The sequence below is a fragment of the Euphorbia lathyris genome, chromosome 5 (assembly GCF_963576675.1).
Source record: "Euphorbia lathyris chromosome 5, ddEupLath1.1, whole genome shotgun sequence".
NCBI lineage: Eukaryota > Viridiplantae > Streptophyta > Magnoliopsida > Malpighiales > Euphorbiaceae > Euphorbia > Euphorbia lathyris.
Window position 1 is genome coordinate 23,996,879 of NC_088914.1, and position 20,713 is coordinate 24,017,591.

The 20,713-nt window shown below is 33.9% G+C and overlaps 2 protein-coding genes across 2 annotated transcripts; one reads left to right on the forward strand and one right to left on the reverse strand.

Moving 5' to 3' along the window:
• Positions 1 to 638: 638 nt before the first annotated feature.
• On the forward strand, positions 639 to 11,034 carry LOC136229993 (glutathione gamma-glutamylcysteinyltransferase 1-like). Its single transcript, XM_066018893.1, has 8 exons — positions 639 to 823; positions 1,363 to 1,519; positions 2,127 to 2,365; positions 3,376 to 3,539; positions 4,068 to 4,119; positions 9,407 to 9,634; positions 9,721 to 10,224; positions 10,328 to 11,034. Exons 1-8 carry the CDS (start codon positions 749 to 751, stop codon positions 10,421 to 10,423), a joined length of 1,515 nt encoding a protein of 504 aa, XP_065874965.1. The 5' UTR covers positions 639 to 748; the 3' UTR covers positions 10,424 to 11,034.
• A 4,149-nt stretch (positions 11,035 to 15,183) lies between these two features.
• Positions 15,184 to 20,294, reverse strand: LOC136229720 (putative disease resistance protein At3g14460). The gene is made up of 3 exons (XM_066018626.1): positions 19,924 to 20,294; positions 15,771 to 19,120; positions 15,184 to 15,437 (listed from the first exon to the last, which is right to left on the reverse strand). Exons 1-2 carry the CDS (start codon positions 20,292 to 20,294, stop codon positions 15,967 to 15,969), a joined length of 3,525 nt encoding a protein of 1,174 aa, XP_065874698.1. The 3' UTR covers positions 15,184 to 15,437; positions 15,771 to 15,966.
• Between the last annotated feature and the right edge of the window lie 419 nt (positions 20,295 to 20,713).

Consider the following 20,713-nt stretch of genomic DNA (forward strand, 5'->3'; position numbering starts at 1 on the left):
ATATATATTTTAATTAATTTTTCACATGTGTAATCATATGTTTATCATTTGTTACTAGTTAGTGATAAAATAACACACATATGAAATGTAAATGACAAAATTCATAGCTGATAAGATAGTTTGATGAATTATTTTTCAAATTGACCAAATCTGTCATTGTTAAGAGTAAAACTGCTATTGATTGCCAAGATTAAAGGTAAAACTGCACATTTTAGATGTTAAGATAAAATTATTCCTGACTTAAAAAGTTATGAGTATTTTTTTTATACCTTATACCTTTTAATGGATAGCGGGACTAAAATAGAATAATTTTTTTTCAACAACGAATAAGACAAAAGTTAAACAATATATTAATAAATTATTGATCAACAATTAACTAATTTTAATATAACTAATTAAGATTGGCTTTTCAAATCGCTTAATCTAGTTCTGAAGTTTGAGTTCTAATGTGTATAAAAAGTTTTAATGAAGTAAAGATCTATCTAAAATATAAGTCTCCAATCGAAAAATAAGACAAACTATATTAAAAAAAAAAACTAAATGTAATATGAATGGAATTTTTAATACTGTACTGAAAACCATTAATCTTATTTATAATAACCGTAAACAAAACAAACAACCCGCATTTGTAGATTCGGTCGGTTCGGTTCGATTATCACCAAGCTCTACTTACTTCTATACGAAAAGAACAAACACTCTGCTACAGATTTTCCTATTTTATTTTGTTTTTCGAATAATAACAACAAAAATGGCTATGGCTGGATTGTACCGTCGACTCCTTCCTTGTCCTCCGGCTATTGATTTCGCTTCCTCTGAAGGAAAGGTAATTTTCTCCGATCCCTGCACTCTTCTTTCTATTTATATACTTTTGACTTTTGAGGTGAGCACAATGCTGGAATTAGGGATTTACAATGGATTTTAAACAGTGGTTTCGGTCTATGCTTCAAAGATGTTAAAGTCTGGCATATTAGCAAATTTAAGGTATATTTCATGTTAATTTTGCTTGTGGAGTTACTTCAGTATGGTGGATCAGTGTTGGTTTGACTCTGCATACTTGGTAAACTACTAAGTTACTGAAAGGAGAAATGAAGTGAAGTGATTAACGTTAGCAATCTACTGCAACTTGTGTTGAAGTTTGAACTGAATGTTAGTTATGATATTTTTATAGTAGATCTTTAGCTAATGTAGCAATTTGATATTTACTACTTTTATATGGCCATTGGAATTTGGGAGCTATCGCTGAAACTTCTTACTTTCAGCTTAAAATAATTATTGGTTTGTTTGTTTTGTATGTGATTGTTGGGGTGAGCCTGCTCACTATGATCATCAGGTACTAAGTTGGTTCCTTTTTTGAGATTGCAGGAACTTTTTGTAGAAGCCATTCATAATGGAACAATGGAAGGGTTCTACAGGCTTATTTCTTATTTTCAGACACAGTCAGAACCTGCTTATTGCGGTCTAGCAAGCCTTTCTATGGTCTTGAATGCCCTTGCAATTGACCCTGGAAGAAAATGGAAAGGTATTTCCAGAATTTATTTGCACATGGTACACCTGGATGTTTTTGGTAGATATGCATGTTAGATGCTGCTTAATTTGCATTTTTTTCTCTTCTTGGCCCTGCTTTCTAGTCATGGGTCTTGATATTAGTTGGGGATGAACATCAAGGCAACATGGTGCCTGGAATGGGTCATGGATCAATACTTTTGTGTGTTAGATCTGCTGTGTGAGCAGATATCAGTCTTGCCTGTCCAACTCTACATGAATTTTACTAATATAATCTGTCACAAGAGCCATGCGACTTTCAATGTGAAAGCCTATGTTGCACTGAAACTCTTCTTCATTAGCGTTTCCGCATTTCGTGTCCGTTTCCATTTCTTTTCCGTTTCCTAGCTGATTTTTCTTAGAAATAATGTTTCCAGGTTTCCATTTCCGTTTCATTTCCCGTTCCCGTTTCCATTTCCGTGCAACATAGGTGAAAGCTGATTTCATATCCTTATAACCACACCCTTAAGCTGTTTTGGAACAAGTGCCTATTAGTAATGTAACAGAAACAGTTGCTGTACTTCCTTTTTGTTCCTGGGTGCTATTGAGAAAGACTGATAGCTTTGTCATCATTTTTCTTGCAGGACCTTGGAGATGGTTTGATGAATCCATGTTAGATTGCTGTGAACCTTTAGAAACAGTTAAAGCTAAGGGTATCACCTTTGGGAAGCTTGTTTGTTTAGCTCACTGTGCTGGAGCAAAAGTTGAAGCATTCCGAACAAATCAGAGCACTATTGATGACTTCCGTCAACATGTTATTAAATGTGCTACTTCTGATGATTGTCATTTGATATCATCTTATCACAGAGGAACATTTAAACAGGTATCTTTATTATTATTATTATTATTATTATTATTATTCAGGATCCATCAAATTTATGATATTATTGAATAGTTGGAATTACATATCTATAGTCTTTTTGTGTGGGTTTCTATCATGAACCATCTAGGAGTCAATAGAACAGTTTGAGCCTAAACAAAATTTATGGAAATTACATTTAGTATTCTGTACGAAATTTGTGATAATAATCATCCTTGTAGTCATGCTTGTGACCACATAAAGCATTGCTTACTATACTAGTATGAGTTATAGTTTCCACATGACTCAAAATTGTCACTTGGCATTGGTTGTGGTGGCACTTATTTTGCTCCTTCACCTTATGTGGACTTTCTCTTCTTGGGTGCTTGATAGAGATCAGAAAATTGAGAGCCAGGCCTTTATTTTGTTCTGAAAATGGGCCTAGCATCTTAAGGGTTTACAGAATTCGTAAAAAGTCAAGAGTAGGAAGGGAGAAATAAGACAGCTGGACGATTTAGTTATGCAGCTTGTCCTATAGTGACAGGGGTATTGGGTAGCAGTATATATTGGGGGTTTGTTAGTAAATGGGGTATGACAAATTTCGTATTGGCTTATGGTAGGGTAAACTCATCCTTACCAGAGAAGGAATTCCAGTAATTCCTAGGGGGTCTGGGTAGTATCTCAGATTCAAGTCTATCCCTTTTATTATTTTATTATCCGGCAAGTTTGAATCTTTCAATGAATAGCCTTTCTCACTTTGACTATATGCTAAGCTGGAATGTTTAATGGATTTATGTAATGGCATTAATTAATTTTCCACCCTTGTTAAAGATTGAGTGGCTGGCAGTGGACAAGGCTTCTAATATTCTTTTCATTGTGTGTGTTCAATTAAGACAAATCAACTGTTTTTCCATGACTCTTAATAAATTCTATTGCATTTAAAGAACTACGCATAAAGTTGTTGGAGCTGCCTCCTTTTTGCATTTAAAGACTTCATAGAGGCTCCAATACTTTTTGTTATATTTTAATTGCAGACAGGATCAGGTCATTTTTCACCTATTGGTGGTTATCATGCTGGAAGAGACATGGCATTGATTTTGGATGTTGCACGGTTTAAGTACCCTCCACATTGGGTTCCTGTACAACTTCTTTGGGAAGCTATGAATAAAATTGATGACGCAACCATGCAGCACAGAGGGTAAGCATGTCTGTATTAAAGGATGTATTTTGGCATCACAATGAATTATTTGAATTGAAAAACTGAAATTACTTGAATTGCAAGGCATTCATTAAGATTTCTAGTTTTGTGATCAATAAAACACAATTGCATCTCCTACATATACTTCCTCATCAGTTCATCTGGGTATAGTCTCTGAACATGGTTATCTCAGAGGCTTGAATTGAAAACTAGGTCAGTTGGCGCAACTCATTCTCCGCCTAGCCAACTACTCCTTCACTATATGGTTGTGAACTTGAGAATGTTATTCTTTTTCCTCATACTTGATTGTTGGCTTGCGTTGTTGCATAATGATGCATATACATGGGAGCTACTTGATTGGCTAGAAAGTTTGCCAGTGATAACAGGGATCTAAACCAAAACCTATTCGTCTCCCCGCTTATTTTTCTATTTTAATGACGTCTTACATTGTGGTATTTAATGCCCTATCCAATATTTTCATTTTGTTGATAAATCATACAGTATTGTTTCTCTGCTTGCCTCTAACAGGTTTCTGCTTATATCAAGACCTCACACTGAACCTGGACTGCTTTATACCCTGGTATGATTGTGATTAATCTTGCATATGCATGCACATTTTATTGCACTTAATTGGATGTGTAGTTCGTTATGATTTAAATAATGCACACCTATCTTCCAATTTGTTATGATTAGTGTTTGTCATACGAATTTCTAATCCTATAGGTATAGTGCTTATTGTCAGATATTAATATAAGATCTATGATTGAGTCTTAACTATCAGCTTGAGGTTTATTTCAATTGGTTCCATGACTCAAGCTGTAACCCCCGTCTCGGGTCACATTGAAAACACATAGAAACCAAGCAATTATCACAATTAAGCACAAACACCAACATAAGTACATAAATGCTCCTCATTTACTACCTTCTACCAAAATCTCATAACCCAAAAGTTAAATAATCAGCCAAACAATTTAACCCGTTAATAATTCACTTAAAATTAAGCAAATAATCAAATCCAATAATATAATAAATCCTAATGAATGTCTATGAAATTTGCTAATGTGAATGAGACGGTTGTGCTGGTCAGCCTGAATGCAGGGTAAACCTGAAAATCTAGTAAATAGGAGAACCTCTGAACCTAGCCTGAAAAATTTAACATGGCAATGGGTGACCTGCCTACTCAATAAGAATAATTAGGAATATTTATATATATATATACATATACACATACAGTTCATAAATATTATATATCATGAAATCATTAAAAGTTAAATAGATGACATTCCAAACCAGACTCTTTATTACACACAATACTCTAAAGTTATCATATTTATTTTAAGGGCCCTAGCTAAACCTAAGTGAAACATGTCTAAAGGTCTTATGGTGTTTAAGATCAAAATAGGTATGCGTTATCGTCTACTCTTTCAAGACACGCAACCTGCGTTATCGTCTACTCTTTTAAGACACGCAACCTTGATACTTCATAATATAAGTACTTTTATAACGGTACTGTTATCGTCTAATCTTGCAAGACAGGTGTATGCGATCATAGTATCAACAAACATTCAGACCATTATATCTATCCACTTAAGCTAGCTATTTATGTTTTGATCTAACTCAAACATAATCCAACACAATTTCATAATTCATACTTTTCTGAACTTATATACATTCCCCTTTCTACCATGGTATAATTTTATAACTAATTATCTTGATAGATAAATACACGATCAACCCGATTTTAAGAGAACCAAAACCTTATATTAATAATTCAACTATACAGAGAACATTTAAAATTTCACTCCTCAAATCACTATAGGTATAAATAACACAAATCAAATGATAACCAAATACTCAGCATTTATTTTATTATTCTATGATAATATATCAATAGACAATCACATAAATAGGTAAATATATATAAACATAAACAACTAAGTTTACTTCTCGTCCCAAAACGCTAATTAATTTGTTCAGGTTCTAACTGAACCTTCACTTGCTCCCCGGAGTCTCGCCGGAGTGCGGTGGTCGACCGCCGAAAGTTCGTCGGAGTGGTCAGAAATGCGAACCGAGACTACTAGGAGATAGCCAATGTTCAAGGGAGTCCAAAAATACACTCCTTTCACAACTAAAATCGGCTAAAAGGTCGAGATCTAACACTTTTTCGGTAAAAACACCCGCTCTGATCATCATACTTTTTACTCAGAAAAATATCAATATTGGTCTTGAAATGTTTCTCGTGAAATAAGGAATTTAATGGTATAATTTTCGTTGCAAGAAGTGACCGAAATAAGGAGTTATGAACGAAATTAGATTGAAAGGGAAAAAGAACAAAAGCTGCGCATACTGAGATGATAAAAATTTGTTTTGCCTAAAACCCTCATTTTTTCTTCACCCGCCCCCCTTTCTCCTTTTAAATTTTAATTTTCATTTTAATTATAATCATAATAATAATGATAATTAAATAATTAAAATAGATCCAATTATAATAATCATAACCCTAATAAAATAATAATTAATTAATTAATGGTCCATATAATTAAAAATTTTGATAAATTTTAATTTGTTTATAATTACAATATATATTATGACTTTTATTTTGTAAAAGTACCCTCTATAAAATTACGGATGTTACAGTTCTACCTCCCTTAAAAGAAATTTCGTCCTCGAAATTCTTTATCAAGACATTACCTCAAAAAGGTAAGGAAAATTATAACTTATCATGCTTCCACTACTAATATGATATATTACCGACTCTGTGCTAGATGTTTGGCCAGCACTATCATTCACATTGGATGATATGATTCCTCAATGTGGATGCTCAGTGTGATATTTATGCATGAATGTTAATGTCATGTTCTGAATCCTAGGAACGTCAGAACATATCTAAAACTCCCAAAGGAATCGTAAACCTGACGCTCTGATACCATTAAATGTAACCCCCGTCTCGGGTCACATTGAAAACACATAGAAACCAAGCAATTATCATAATTAAGTACAAACACCAACATAAGTACATAAATGCTCCTCATTTACTACCTTCTACCAAAATCTCATAACCCAAAAGTTAAATAATCAGCCAAACAATTTAACCCGTTAATAATTCACTTAAAATTAAGCAAATAATCAAATCCAATAATATAATAAATCCTAATGAATGTCTATGAAATTTGCTAATGTGAATGAGACGGTTGTGCTGGTCAGCCTGAATGCAGGGTAAACCTGAAAATCTAGTAAATAGGAGAACCTCTGAACCTAGCCTGAAAAATTTAACATGGCAATGGGTGACCTGCCTACTCAATAAGAATAATTAGGAATATTTATATATATATACATATACACATACAGTTCATAAATATTATATATCATGAAATCATTAAAAGTTAAATAGATGACATTCCAAACCAGACTCTTTATTACACACAATACTCTAAAGTTATCATATTTATTTTAAGGGCCCTAGCTAAACCTAAGTGAAACATGTCTAAAGGTCTTATGGTGTTTAAGATCAAAATAGGTATGCGTTATCGTCTACTCTTTCAAGACACGCAACCTGCGTTATCGTCTACTCTTTCAAGACACGCAACCTTGATACTTCATAATATGAGTACTTTTATAACGGTACTATTATCGTCTAATCTTGCAAGACACATTACCAAGTCCAATCCAAAATTTAATAACACCCTATCGTCTCCTCTTTCAAGACAGGTGTATGCGATCATATATCAACAAACATTCAGACCATTATATCTATCCACTTAAGCTAGCTATTTATGTTTTGATCTAACTCAAACATAATCCAACACAATTGCATAATTCATACTTTTCTGAACTTATATACATTCCCCTTTCTACCATGGTATAATTTTATAACTAATTATCTTGATAGATAAATACACGATCAACCCGATTTTAAGAGAACCAAAACCTTATATTAATAATTCAACTATACAGAGAACATTTAAAATTTCACTCCTCAAATCACTATAGGTATAAATAACACAAATCAAATGATAACCAAATACTCAGCATTTATTTTATTATTCTATGATAATATATCAATAGACAATCACATAAATAGGTAAATATATATAAACATAAACAACTAAGTTTACTTCTCGTCCCAAAACGCTAATTAATTTGTTCAGGTTCTAACTGAACCTTCACTTGCTCCCCGGAGTCTCGCCGGAGTGCGGTGGTCGACCGCCGAAAGTTCGTCGGAGTGGTCAGAAATGCGAACCGAGACTACTAGGAGATAGCCAATGTTCAAGGGAGTCCAAAAATACACTCCTTTCACAACTAAAATCGGCTAAAAGGTCGAGATCTAACACTTTTTCGGTAAAAACACCCGCTCTGATCATCATACTTTTTACTCAGAAAAATATCAATATTGGTCTTGAAATGTTTCTCGTGAAATAAAGAATTTAATGGTATAATTTTCGTTCCAAGAAGTGACCGAAATAAGGAGTTATGAACGAAATTAGATTGAAAGGGAAAAAGAACAAAAGCTGCGCATACTGAGATGATAAAAATTTGTTTTGCCTAAAACCCTCATTTTTTCTTCACCCGCCCCCCCTTTCTCCTTTTAAATTTTAATTTTCATTTTAATTATAATCATAATAATAATGATAATTAAATAATTAAAATAGATCCAATTATAATAATCATAACCCTAATAAAATAATAATTAATTAATTAATGGTCCATATAATTAAAAATTTTGATAAATTTTAATTTGTTTATAATTACAATATATATTATGACTTTTATTTTGTAAAAGTACCCTCTATAAAATTACGGATGTTACACAAGCTTTAGTTCAATTGGTTCCATGGCTCAAGCTTTAGTTCAATTGGTTCCATGACATGGTATCCTTTGTAATTTGGATGTCCTGTTTTTCATTATTTTTCTGTAAATCTTCTTATTTGGATTGGATGTTTCTGAGAGCACTGCTATTAAGATTCATACAAACTATATGCTTGACAATAAATTGCCTCCTAGATCTACATATTTATATATCTAAGCACGTGGCAATACATGAATTTTCACATGCACCTCAATGAGCAAGTGAATTTGCTCATTCACCGTTAGATATAGGCTTATTAAATCTAAGCCTCAGGATGCTTTGAATCTTCATCTTAGGATTCTAATAAGTCTAGATCTAATGGTGAATGAGCAAATTCTACATACTCATTAAGGTGCATGTGATCAAGACTTCGTGGCAATATCTCTGAAATTGACACATGATACTTTAATTACCATTTTATTCAGATTGTCAAATGGCTCTTTGCCTTTTTGTTCTCTTCCCTTTTTTTCTTTCTAATCTTTGTTGTTTTTTTCAGTCTGTCTTTTTCTCAATGCAGCCCATTACCCCCTAAATTTCTGTATTTGTTCCTGCAGAGTACATTTTTACTTTCTATATTCAGTGAACTAATTTAACAGACGATTTATTTATATATTTCACTGGTTAGGCCATAATTCATCATGACAAAAATGTCTTCACATGAACAATCCCAAAATTTAGTTAATAAATACATTTAAAATCTTACTAACACAAACTTTGAGTACAACCTCTTTATGAGTTGTCAAACATCTGTTTTACGTTCTCCTGAACTTTTAAGTGATATTTACTGGTTCACTCTGTCAGGCAGTAACTTTTGACTTAAACATGCAACTGCTTTGGCAGCCATTGTACACTTACATTCATATTCTAATTGTGAAAATCAGATGCTATAATTTGCTTTTATTTTTTGTTATAAAAATTTGCATTATTTCTCCATCTACATCATATGAAAGCTAGAGATGGTGGAATATTGAGTTGTGTGCCAATTTTGTCCAATGATGCAACATTACTCTGCTTAAAACAGAGCTGCGGACATGAGAGTTGGGCTAGTGTTGCAAAGTATTTAGTGGATGGTGTTCCTCTTCTCTTAAAGTCAGAAGATGTGAAAGACATACACAACTTGTTATATGTTGTTTTTAAATCTCTCCCATCAAATTTTGGAGAATTTATAAAGTGGGTTGCAGAAGTTCGGAGACAAGAGGATGGTGGCATAAGTCTAAGCCAAGAGGAAAGCGGAAGGCTTTCTATCAAGGTTTTACAGAGCTTATCCCTCTTTTTCGCCTTTCACTTGATATCTTGCAAGCTGTTCGTTTTGAAACTCGGACAATATTTTTGCAGGAAGAGGTGTTAAAACAGGTGCAAGAAACTAGACTTTTTAAACATGTAGCAGAATTTCTGTCTTCAGCAAATTCATGTTGCAGAAACATGCCAATTCTGAGCCAAGAAGATGATCTTCCTCGCATTGCTGCTAGTGTATGTTGTCAAGGGGCAGAGATTTTGGCAGGAAAGTCTGGCTCTTCAAGTTACTGTAGTAAAACGTGCGTGAGATGCATGACGACCAACGGAGATAAACCTGTTACTTTGGTGTCGGGTACAGTTGTGAATGGTAAAAACGAGCAAGGGCTTGATGTTCTAGTTCCTTCGGGTCAAAGGAAACTTAATTGCTGTGGGTGTGGCCCAAGCAGTTCCATTGGAATGTATCCAGCCAGTAATGATGTTCTTACAGCACTTTTACTTTCACTGCCAACTAAAACATGGTCAGATATCAGAGATGAGGAACTTTTGCAAGAAATGAACTCTCTCGTTTCAACCGAAAATCTTCCGGTTTTACTTCAAGAAGAGGTAATCCTATTATTTTCATCTGTTTTCTCATTTCTGAGCTTCCGAGCTTCCGTTCTGTGTGATTTATTCAGCTCAATTTTTCTATGCTTTATTGGAATCCCAGGTTTTACATCTACGGCGTCAACTGTTCCTACTTAAGAGATGCGAAGAGGGTAAGGTAGATGAGGATCTTGGTGCACCTCTTTCAGTTGCAGTTTAGCAACAAAACGTTCTCCCTCTAGATTATTCACCAACATTGTTAACAACCAAATGCTGATTTTCGAATATATTGTGAAGGGACAAAGTCCAATTTTGGCCCGCAGGAGATCAATTTTACCCTTATCATACCAAATGACGAATGTAGCTCCCATACTGGAAATAGTAGCTCAGTTTTACCCTTTAATGGTAAAATTGAGCTAAAATTTCTAGTATGCAGGTAAAATTTAGCTAAATTATTTTCTATAGGGCAACATTGGACTATTTTATATGATAAGGGTAACAATATTGATCTTCCTAATTAACCTTAGGGTAAATTTGACTGATTTGTAAAAATGATGGCCATACCCTAAAAGAATACAATGAGTTTAAAACAATGAATTATTTGTTAATGTTAAGTAAAGTTTATGAGAAAAGTAAAAGGAAAATAAAGTGTCTGGTCTGGTACAAATTGAATGGCTGCTCTATGAAAAGGCTTTATTGTCTCGTGCAAAGGCTATAAAAAGTAGTATTTATGTTTTATTCGAATCTGGTTGCGCCTATAGCTGCAGAAGTAGGGTAGAGAGGTGGAAGGTTGCCAATGAAGTAGAAAGGCTATATCACTTTCGATTTAGGCCATATATGATTTATAGATTTAGTGATATTTATTGCAATTTTAAAAGATAAACTTAGGATATTTGTCCAACTTTTGTCAAATCAATATTTTTGAGTTAAAGTAAAAATAAACTAGTGGTTTTGGATTTTGACACTTTGTGTACTATGATATTTGTTCAGCCAAAATGATAATTGTTGTTTTAGATGTTGGTAAAAGAAAAAAAAAGAAGGCAATTTTGGGTATATAGGTTGAAGTTGATGACATGGTGGAAGACATTTATTTTCAATTGATTTTGTCATGTAATTCAATTAAAAAAAAGATAGGGTATGTGGTTTGCGAAATTTGCAAATAGTAGCTTGTGGTTTAAAAATTGATAAACAGATGTCTATAGTATAGTTTAATTTACACTATTAAGTTTTTAATTATAACTAATGATATTTTTATCTTGAAAAAAAATTATTCTTACATATCGAAACCATAAATCATATGGTGAAAATTTTATATTTTTTACTAATTTCACAGTTCATGAACTAAATTGATATTAAGTTCATTTCACAGTTTAATTTTTGGGCATGTGTTTTTGTCAATTGTTAATGTAATTTAAAAATAAAATAAAAATTTTCTTATTGCAACTTAACAATGTAATTTGAAATATTTTGTTTTGTAAAAGAAACATACTACATACTTCTATTTACAAACTTTTAAACTACAGATATCTGTTTGAAAATAGGTTAAATCACAAGCATTTTTTCTTTTATAAATTTTAAAAGGGATAAGGGTCAAATTCGACCTCAATATTTCAAGAGAAGTGCAAATTTAGCTATAACGTATAAAATTGTGTAAATCTAACCCTAATATTTTCAAACAAAATCAAATTTATCCATGTGCTATCGAAAATTTAAAAAAACTGGGTTGACTATTATTTAGCTGTCACATCGGACCTTCCAAATCATAAATTGGAGTAGTTTTGTACAATTTTTTTTTGTTTTTTTTTTGTAACTATATCAATAACACAATAAATATTATAGACAATTTGATAAAAAAAATTGTGATTAATTTATATGTAGCATATTCAGTTTTTAGCATTTTAACTTAATTTTTGTAATTTTGTCGTTAAAATATCTTAGCCATAATTTATATTTGAAAGGTCCGAAGTGATAATTAAATACCAGTCAATCCAGTTTTTCTAATTTTTTTAATAATATAGGGTTAAAATTGATCATGTTTGAAAACATTATAGTTAAATTGACACCATTTCATAATTTAAAATTAAAGGCTCCTCCTCCTTTAACCAAAGGTCCAGTGTTCGATATTCGCCTTTGGGAATGGAAAGAATTTCCATGGCCAGCAGTCATGGTTTGAACTCATGATCTCTCAACTATAATAATACTACATAGGTTAAATATATACAATATTAGGGGGGCTATACGAGATAAAACTAACGATACTCAAGGGTGGAGCCGGTGGCCGGAGGAGCTTCGGCCCCCCGGGGTCTGGGCTGGCTCCGCCCCTAGGCGGTGGATGGATATACTTACTGTTTGGCTCTTTCGTGGGAAAAATGCGGGCGTGCCAGATAATTATAGTATTATCAAACTATGGAGTGAAATTGAGTGCGATTGCTAACTTCTAATTATCAAAACGATTGTAAGGAATAAAGAGACCGTAAAATTCCTAAGATTCGATTATCAAAACGATACCGACCTTACAGAAAATGGTTGAACAACAATAAAATAAAAATGTACTGAAAGCTTGAATGAACTTTGCACTTGAAAATTAAATCTAAGGAAACAATCGAGAATTGTAAAAATGCTGAAGTCTAGAGATAATTTGCTAGAGTTTTGGGTAGTTGTTGTTGAGTTGGTTGATTCATTGGATTGGGCTTATTCTCATCGTGATTTCTTCCTTTAATAAACGTTGGAGGTAACTTCCTGCTTGTTTCCACAAGTCACATTCTCCACATTCAAACCACGTCTTGAATAACTGCTCCACTTACTTTCACGATGGATTCCTTATGACGCTTTCTAATTTTTCTGCATTCTAATTGGCTAAGAAATACACGTTAAAATATTAACTGGCCTTCTAATGTCCCTTTGATTTACCTTAGGTTTTCTCTGAGGTTTACCTTAGAAAATTGGTTTCCCCTAAGATGAACTCTTAAAATTTATTTAGACGTAAGTTAGGCCAATTAATATATTAAAAATAATTCAAAGCCAAAAATTATTTACGGTGCAAACACTTACGAACAAAAAAATAATAATAATTTAAAATCTAAAAATCTGCAATTCTCTAAAGGTAGTTTAATCTTTCTCTCATTTTAAAATAATAATCTAGATAAAATTCATTACCGACTCTCAATGGACAAGAAATTCACGACTTTTATTTGGTATATTTATAAAAATAGCAAAATGAAATATCTAAATTAGCAAAAGTGATTGGAGAAAGAAATCCTTCTATTTTAATAGTGTTACTTTTTTATTTTAACATTAAAGCACAATAAATACTATTTTGTTACAAACAATATCAGGATCCTACTGAAAACCAGAATATTATTTTTGAAGTTATCCCTAATATTGTTTTAACAAATAAGTCGTTCAACTTAAAATGAGTTGGTTAAAAGAAAAAGTAGATGTGGGCAATTGTTCATTGTAATTGGGTTTAAATAAACAAGTTTATCTTCTTTCTTCCTACTTTCACCCGGGTTAGATTTTGTGTGTTCTTTTTATTGTTTTTTTTCTTTCTAATCAGTGTTTATATATATATTTTAGATCTATCCATCTATATGAATTGTATCTGCTCCCAATTATTGCTTTTCCGGATTTAGCAAGAACAGAAACGATTTATTTGTACGTGGATCAATAGATCTATGCGGTTACAACAAAAGAAAGGACTTTGATCCGAATGATCGAAAGGATCCGAATAATGAAGATCGGATTGTATTTACTCTTTTGCGGATTTGGATTTCCAAGAGGTATATTTTTTGTGTTCTTTATACCTTTTATGAGTTTCACTCTTTTCTATTAGATTTTGTAAAGTTTCATTTCTTGTGTTTTTCTTATTTTATCTTTACTTTTTTCATCTAATGAAAATATAAATATTTACATAAAAAAAATGGTGTAACACTTTTTTTTTTTTTTAATTCAATATAATTTGCTGTGAATTGATATACTTTTTTTGAAAGGTGAATTGATATATTTAAGAGTTCAGAATTGTACATTTAGCTGCTTTGTTATATATCAATTCACGTGTCGTGTCAGGTTGTGTGTGATTTTGCTATCTATTCCTGAATCAAGAACCAATTCCTAAAGCCAAGAGAGAGCTTTTCTGGTGGCTGTAACCAATGCAAACTTGAATACCATCGCCTGATGGCTATCTAGGTAGGAGTGTGGAGTTTAAAACCGAACCGAACCGAAAAAACTGAATATCGAAATTACTAAAATAATTAACACAGACATCAAACTAAATAACATATAAAACCGAAATAATATCAAACTGAAATATTCGGTTCGGTTTTAAACCAAAAAACCGAGTTTTAGTTAAAATTATAAAAATAACAAATCAAATCCCTATATTTTATAATTAAATTGACAACAACAAAATCTTTTACAATACTTTCAAAATATATTTATAGTAGCTTATTATCTTAACAATAAAAAAAAATTAAACTTATATAATCAAATATATGTATATATATAATAATGTATAATATATGTAATTCGGTACAGTTCGGTTTTTTAAAGTTTATTGTCAAACCGAACAGAATACCGAAGTACACCTAAAAATAAAACCAATATCGAACCGAAGTGTCTAAAAACCGAATACCGAAGTACACCTAAAAATAAAACCAATATCGAAGTGTCTAAAACTGAACCGAAAAACTGAATTCAGTCGTTCAGTTCGATATACAGTTTAAACCGAACCGATGCACACCCTATAGGTGCTCTCTCAATGACACCTCTGAAAGCATGAAGACTTTGACTAGCATCCAGAAAAATCCCATAAGACACTTTGTAAAATAGTAAACTGTAGAGTTTAAAAAATATTGGCTTAACAACAGTAGATAAGGCCATCTAACTTTCAGCTGTTTAAGTGTAAAGTTTAAGATCAAGCATTTAACATGAAACTCATTAACTTAGTGCAAACATCCAGAATCTTCGCATAAATAACGCCCAAATATAAATGATTTTCATAGCATACGGGAATTCAAGCACACAAGAAGAGCCTCAATTAGATGTATAGTTCATAAGCTTAGACTAGGACTTCAACTCATGATACATTACCAACATTTAAACACTGTTTCACTTCATGGCCTCTCATTTTTTTTTTTTGTAGAAACAAGGCAAGTTATCTTCAGAAACTACACCTTGCAATTCATATAAACTCTAACTTCATCTTCGAGTACATCTCAGAGGAATGCCATCATCCCCTGCCAAAAAAAAAAAACAAGCGTGTAAGGAGATGAAAAAGCCACGAAACAACACTGAAAGTTGAAATTGAAATTTTATGGGAAATTTTTATTCAAACTTAACTACTATCAAGATTTTACAAAAATTTGTGGCAAAAAGAATGAATAGTTTGGTATAGATTTTCTATTTCAGATTCTCCAGAGTTGAAAAATCCTCTGTGAATTTTGCTCAAATAACAAGCAAGCATATGTAACCAAATAAAGCATCAGGAGCTAGAAACAGCATAGGTCAAAAACAAGTATACTGAATAATTCAAGTGAATAGAGAAACTATTCAAAACTAATTTCTTAAACCTGTCAAGTGAGAGATGCAATTGGTTGTGCTTGGCTGAATCTCAATGGATCGTGGCAGCAAGGTCACTCTGCCACTTACAATCTCCGTGGCTCATTTAAATCGTCTGCAAAGATTCTGCCCGCCGCCCAGTGAGAATTATACTTCAAGACAGCCCACGCGGCTTAGCCAACCACCCTCAAACAGTCATCATGTGACTCAATTGACCTTCTGGAAATTAACCTCTAAGTTGCGAAGATGGGAAATCTTGGACCAGTCTTCCCCTTCCTCTCGTTGACATCTTTTTTCCAGCAAAGGGCATAAGGAAATAGACAAAGAATAAAGAGAGATGGGCAACCCCTCTTCTGGGATGCATTGTAGCTTAGGGCAGTTACAGATCTCCAATTCTCCAAGAGAGGCGAGGTTCTGAATTCCCTTGTAGTCCAAAGACTTCAAATTTTCAAAGCCAAAGATCTTAAGTGAGGTAAGGGAGGAGGAAAGTACCATCTTCCCAGGGAAGGACTCTATATCTGGGCACCACAACAGTAGAAGCCGAGTCAAGTTTGGGAATGATAATCCACCTCTGTACAAAGACATTAAGTTAGGACACTCCTTGATTTCCAGAGAATTGAGAGATCTAAACTCAACATCAGTTTCCCCAGGTTTGGAGAGGGATTCAAGCCTTGAACATCTACTGATACGAAGAATTCTTAATTTGCAGAATGACTGTAGAGGGAAGCACTCAAGTGAATCACAACTACTAATTTCAATTTCTTCTAGATTAGTGAAAAGACCGGATATTTGCTTCATTTCCTCTAGTAAAGAATCTAAGCAATGCAATCTGTCAACTACAAAACGGTACATTCCATTGGCCTTTTTTGCTAACCTTAGAAGACGAAAATTATCCTTCAACTTCAGTCTAAGAATAGATGGAGCTCTGGGAATTGAAGGCTCAAGCTGTTGACATCCTTCTATCTCAATTGTTGTTAACGAATGAAGATGAATGGGTAAAGCCTGTTTTAAGTTGGGACATTCTCGTATGTAAAGCTTTCGGAGAGCAGGAAAAGCTCCAGTTTCATAGTTGTCCATACAATGCTTCCATTCGTTCCACTGTGGCATTGTTTCAAACCTCAAAATCTCAAGTGCTGCAAATGGTCTCATAGTGGAGGTGGAACAACCATAGAACTCGGGACCAATAGCCATGACTCCATCAAATGCTTTGATAGAGAGATCTTTCAGAGACGCTAACTGCCCAAATGGTGGTAAGGAGCAACAGTTCTTGCATCCACTGAGCTTCAAAGATACCATATTTGAGAACGAAGAATCACCAACCCAATCTGGAAATCTTGAAGACCCATAACCAAAAACAGAAACACATTCCACATTTGTATGAGGCTGTAATTGCTCAAGTACGTCTTTTTCATGAAAAGAACTACCAGTACCAGTACCAGTACCATTATCACCATTCCATCTCAATTCCAACTCCCTAAGGTTTTCCTTACCCTTTAAATTAGCATCCAAAGCATCTTCAACACAGACAACATTTTGAAGATTTGTAATGCAGAGTTGCCCTCGCAGATGTTGTAATTTCCCCAACTCTTTGACGCTAGCACCATTCTGTTTATCTATAACAAAATCAGTTAAGATTTCAAGCTTCGTCAGTTTGCCCATTTGCAGTGGCATTCGTTGCAATTTTGTATCTCTAAGGTCAAGATGACACAAGTTAATTAGCTTTCTCAAATTGGAAGGTAACTCAACGAGGTCTTTGCAGTGACACAGGATCAATATCTGCAAGTTGTACAAAGTGCTCACCACTTCAGGTAATCTTTTTATTGATGTTGCAGAGAGGTTTAGATATCTTAAATGTTTCAAGTTGCCAATTGAACAAGGTAACTCAGTTATGTTACGATGTTGAGCCAAAGATAATACTCTTACAAGTCTAAGTTTTGGCAATAAATCATCCAAAACTTTGGTCTCAATGCATGACCACTCTGTGAGTAAGAAGGTTCGCAACAGCTGAGCTTCATAGATGCTCTCACATTTGCTGGAAGCATCATATTCTGTTCTTGTATATGATAAATGGCGAGTTCTTTTAGGAACCATGGACAGATTATCACCTTCTAACCGAAAGCAAAAATCTCCAGAGACAAATTTGGCCAAGTCATTTACAAGGTCATGAATAAAAAAGCAAGATGGGTTGAGACTTGATCTCTGAAAAAAAGAAATAGATACAAGATCATTAAAGTACCCATCACCAACTTCTTCCATTGTCATATTCCCATTAGGTACTAAAAAACCCTCTGCCATCCATAAGAGGATTAATTCCTCCTTTTCAAACAAATAATCCTTAAAAAATACAGCAGAATAAGCAAAGCATTGTTTCTGACGAGATGGTAGATTATAGTAACTAAGTCTTAGAGCAGGTAGAATTTCATCATTAGGCAAATCCCACAAATTACTCTTCAGTATCTTTTCCCATTCACCAGCTTCTCTTTTAGAACGTAGGAGACCCCCAAGTGATTTTGCAGCTAAAGGTAAGCCCATACACTTGTTCAGTATTTTTCTGCCAATTGCTTCTAATTTTGGAAAAGCATTGAAATTGCCATCATCAAAAGCATGTTTTGCAAATAAGACCCAGCAAGCATCATCATTTAGTTCCTTCAGATAAACAGGTTGAACAGTACGAACCATTGATGCAACACCTTCATTTCGAGTGGTAACAACTATCCAACTCCCATGTGCCCCATACATCAACGGTTTCTTTAACATGTCCCAGTTAGCATAGTTTTCATTCCAAACATCATCCAGAACAAGTAAAAATCTCTTCCCATTCAATGTCTCCTTGATCTCAAGTTGGAACTGATTTAGAGTCTTATCATCAGTTTTCCGGCCAAACTCCCTAAGGATATCTTTTGTTATCTTGAAGACATTGAATTCTTCCGAAACACAAACCCATGCTTTGACATCAAATCTCTCCTCCACAGCTTTATCATTATAGACAAGCTGAGCAAGTGTGGTTTTACCAACCCCACCCAAACCCCAAATTGGAACCACACCTAAATTACTACTACTGCCTTCCTCATCTGATAATGGAATTACACCTGCATCATTGCTATCTCCAGAAATAGTATCTGACAGTAGCAATTTTATAATTGCATCTCTATCTTCATCCCTACCATAAACACCAGATTCATCAAAGAGGCAAGTGGTCGGTACATTCGGTGAAATAGGGTTTTCACCAATCCCTTCTTTGAGTCCAAGAATTTCCTTCTGTTTTACTAAATTTTGAAGGTTTTCGAGAACTTCTAGTAATCTAGCTTTTAGACTCTTTTTAAAAGGATTTCGAGAAGAGAAAAAGTTCCGAACCTGATATCTATTACACATAATTACTATTTAGTCCTTTATCTCTTTGTAAAATAGTTAGTTCCTTATTTCTAACCTATAGTATAGCATTAGTCATTCACACAAATAAAAACTGTAAACAGTATATATATCATTTGATACATCAATAACAATCACTGAACAATTTAAATTGTTACATGGTATCAGAGCCATAAACCTAAACCTAATTTCTCTCCCTCTTCCTATCCTTCGAACCACCTCCCCCTTCCCCTTGCTTCCGACCTACGGCCACCGCCACCACTAAACGGCAGGTTACTGTGTATTCCTTGGCGACAGCTTAATCTCTTGGTCAGCTAAACGGCAGCCTACTCTATCTCGCTCCAGTGCTGAAGCAGAATACCGTGATGTCGCCAACGTCGTGTCCGAAACTTGTTGGATTCGGAATCTTCTACTTGAACTTGGCTGCCCTATTCAGAAATCTGCCCTTGTATACTGTGATAATATCAGCGCCATTTACCTCACTGGTAATCCCGTTCACCATCATCGTACGAAGCACGTCGAGATGGACATTCACTTTGTTCGTGAACGGGTTGCGAAAGGAGAGGTTCGCGTCCTGCACGTTCCTTCTCGATACCAAGTCGCTGACATCTTCACCAAAGGACTACCAACACCTCTTTTCGAAGACTTCCGGCATAGTCTCAATGTTCGGCCTCTGAACCTTTCAACTATGGGGGTGTATTAGACATAATTACTATTTAGTCCTTTATCTCTTTGTAAAATAGTTAGTTCCCTATTTCTAGCCTACAGTATAGTATTAGTCATTCACACAAATACAAACTGTAAACAGTATACATATCATTTGATACATCAATAACAATCACTGAACAATTCAAATTGTTACAATATCCAGCTTCCAAGTCTGATCGTAGAGCTTCAAAAGAAACTTCATCGAAGAAATCATCGGCTTGATAGAAAGCATCCTTGATATCATCGAGCCACTCTCTCACAGCTGGCTTAGAAATCTGGTTCGTCTCTGCATCATCGAGAAGCAAACGAACTGATCTCATGGTTGTTCTCAAGTTGGTGAGCAATCGATCGTCGAGCTTTTGGCCCTTCAAGTAATCGATGATCAAGCGCGAAGAAATCCTGTCGAGCAAGACCTCAAGTGAAGCAGAGAGAAGTGTTCCTCCGATCAACTCTGCCATGATTGAGAAATTGAGGCAGAGATGAAGATCGTCTTTGCAAAATGAAATTACTTCTGCTCTTCACAATCAGTCAATCACTAGTTAAAATGGTCATGACTGTTAATGTTAGTTATGTAAGATCATCTACATTTGTTACTTACCACCGACCGCCTAAACAAAATAAAACTCTTAAATTAATATAGGGTTAATTTATTCCATACTTATTATTAATTTTGTAAAAAAACATTTATTCAAAATATATGGTATGAAAAAAATTGATATGAAAAAAATATTAAAATAAAATAAAAAAATAGATTGAGAGAATAAAACCTAATAATAGTATGAAAAAAATTAGATTGAGAGATTAAAATAGACTTTTGAGACATTAAAATAAATTTTTATAGAATTAAAAAAGTTCAAAAAAAGTTTTGGCAGACTAA

What these genes read in the sequence shown, in the direction of transcription:
- LOC136229993 (XM_066018893.1), top strand. Translation starts at nt 749, where the DNA reads ATGGCTATGGCTGGATTGTACCGTCGACTCCTTCCTTGTCCTCCGGCT. An exon ending in ACAGAGGAACATTTAAACAG is followed by an intron (nt 2,366 to 3,375) that starts GTATCTTTATTA and finishes TTTTAATTGCAG; the next exon opens with ACAGGATCAGGTCATTTTTC. An exon ending in CGGTTTTACTTCAAGAAGAG is followed by an intron (nt 10,225 to 10,327) that starts GTAATCCTATTA and finishes TTGGAATCCCAG; the next exon opens with GTTTTACATCTACGGCGTCA.
- LOC136229720 (XM_066018626.1), bottom strand. Translation starts at nt 20,294, where the DNA reads ATGGCAGAGTTGATCGGAGGAACACTTCTCTCTGCTTCACTTGAGGTC. An exon ending in ATGTATACTGTTTACAGTTT is followed by an intron (nt 19,121 to 19,923) that starts GTATTTGTGTGA and finishes TATGTGTAATAG; the next exon opens with ATATCAGGTTCGGAACTTTT.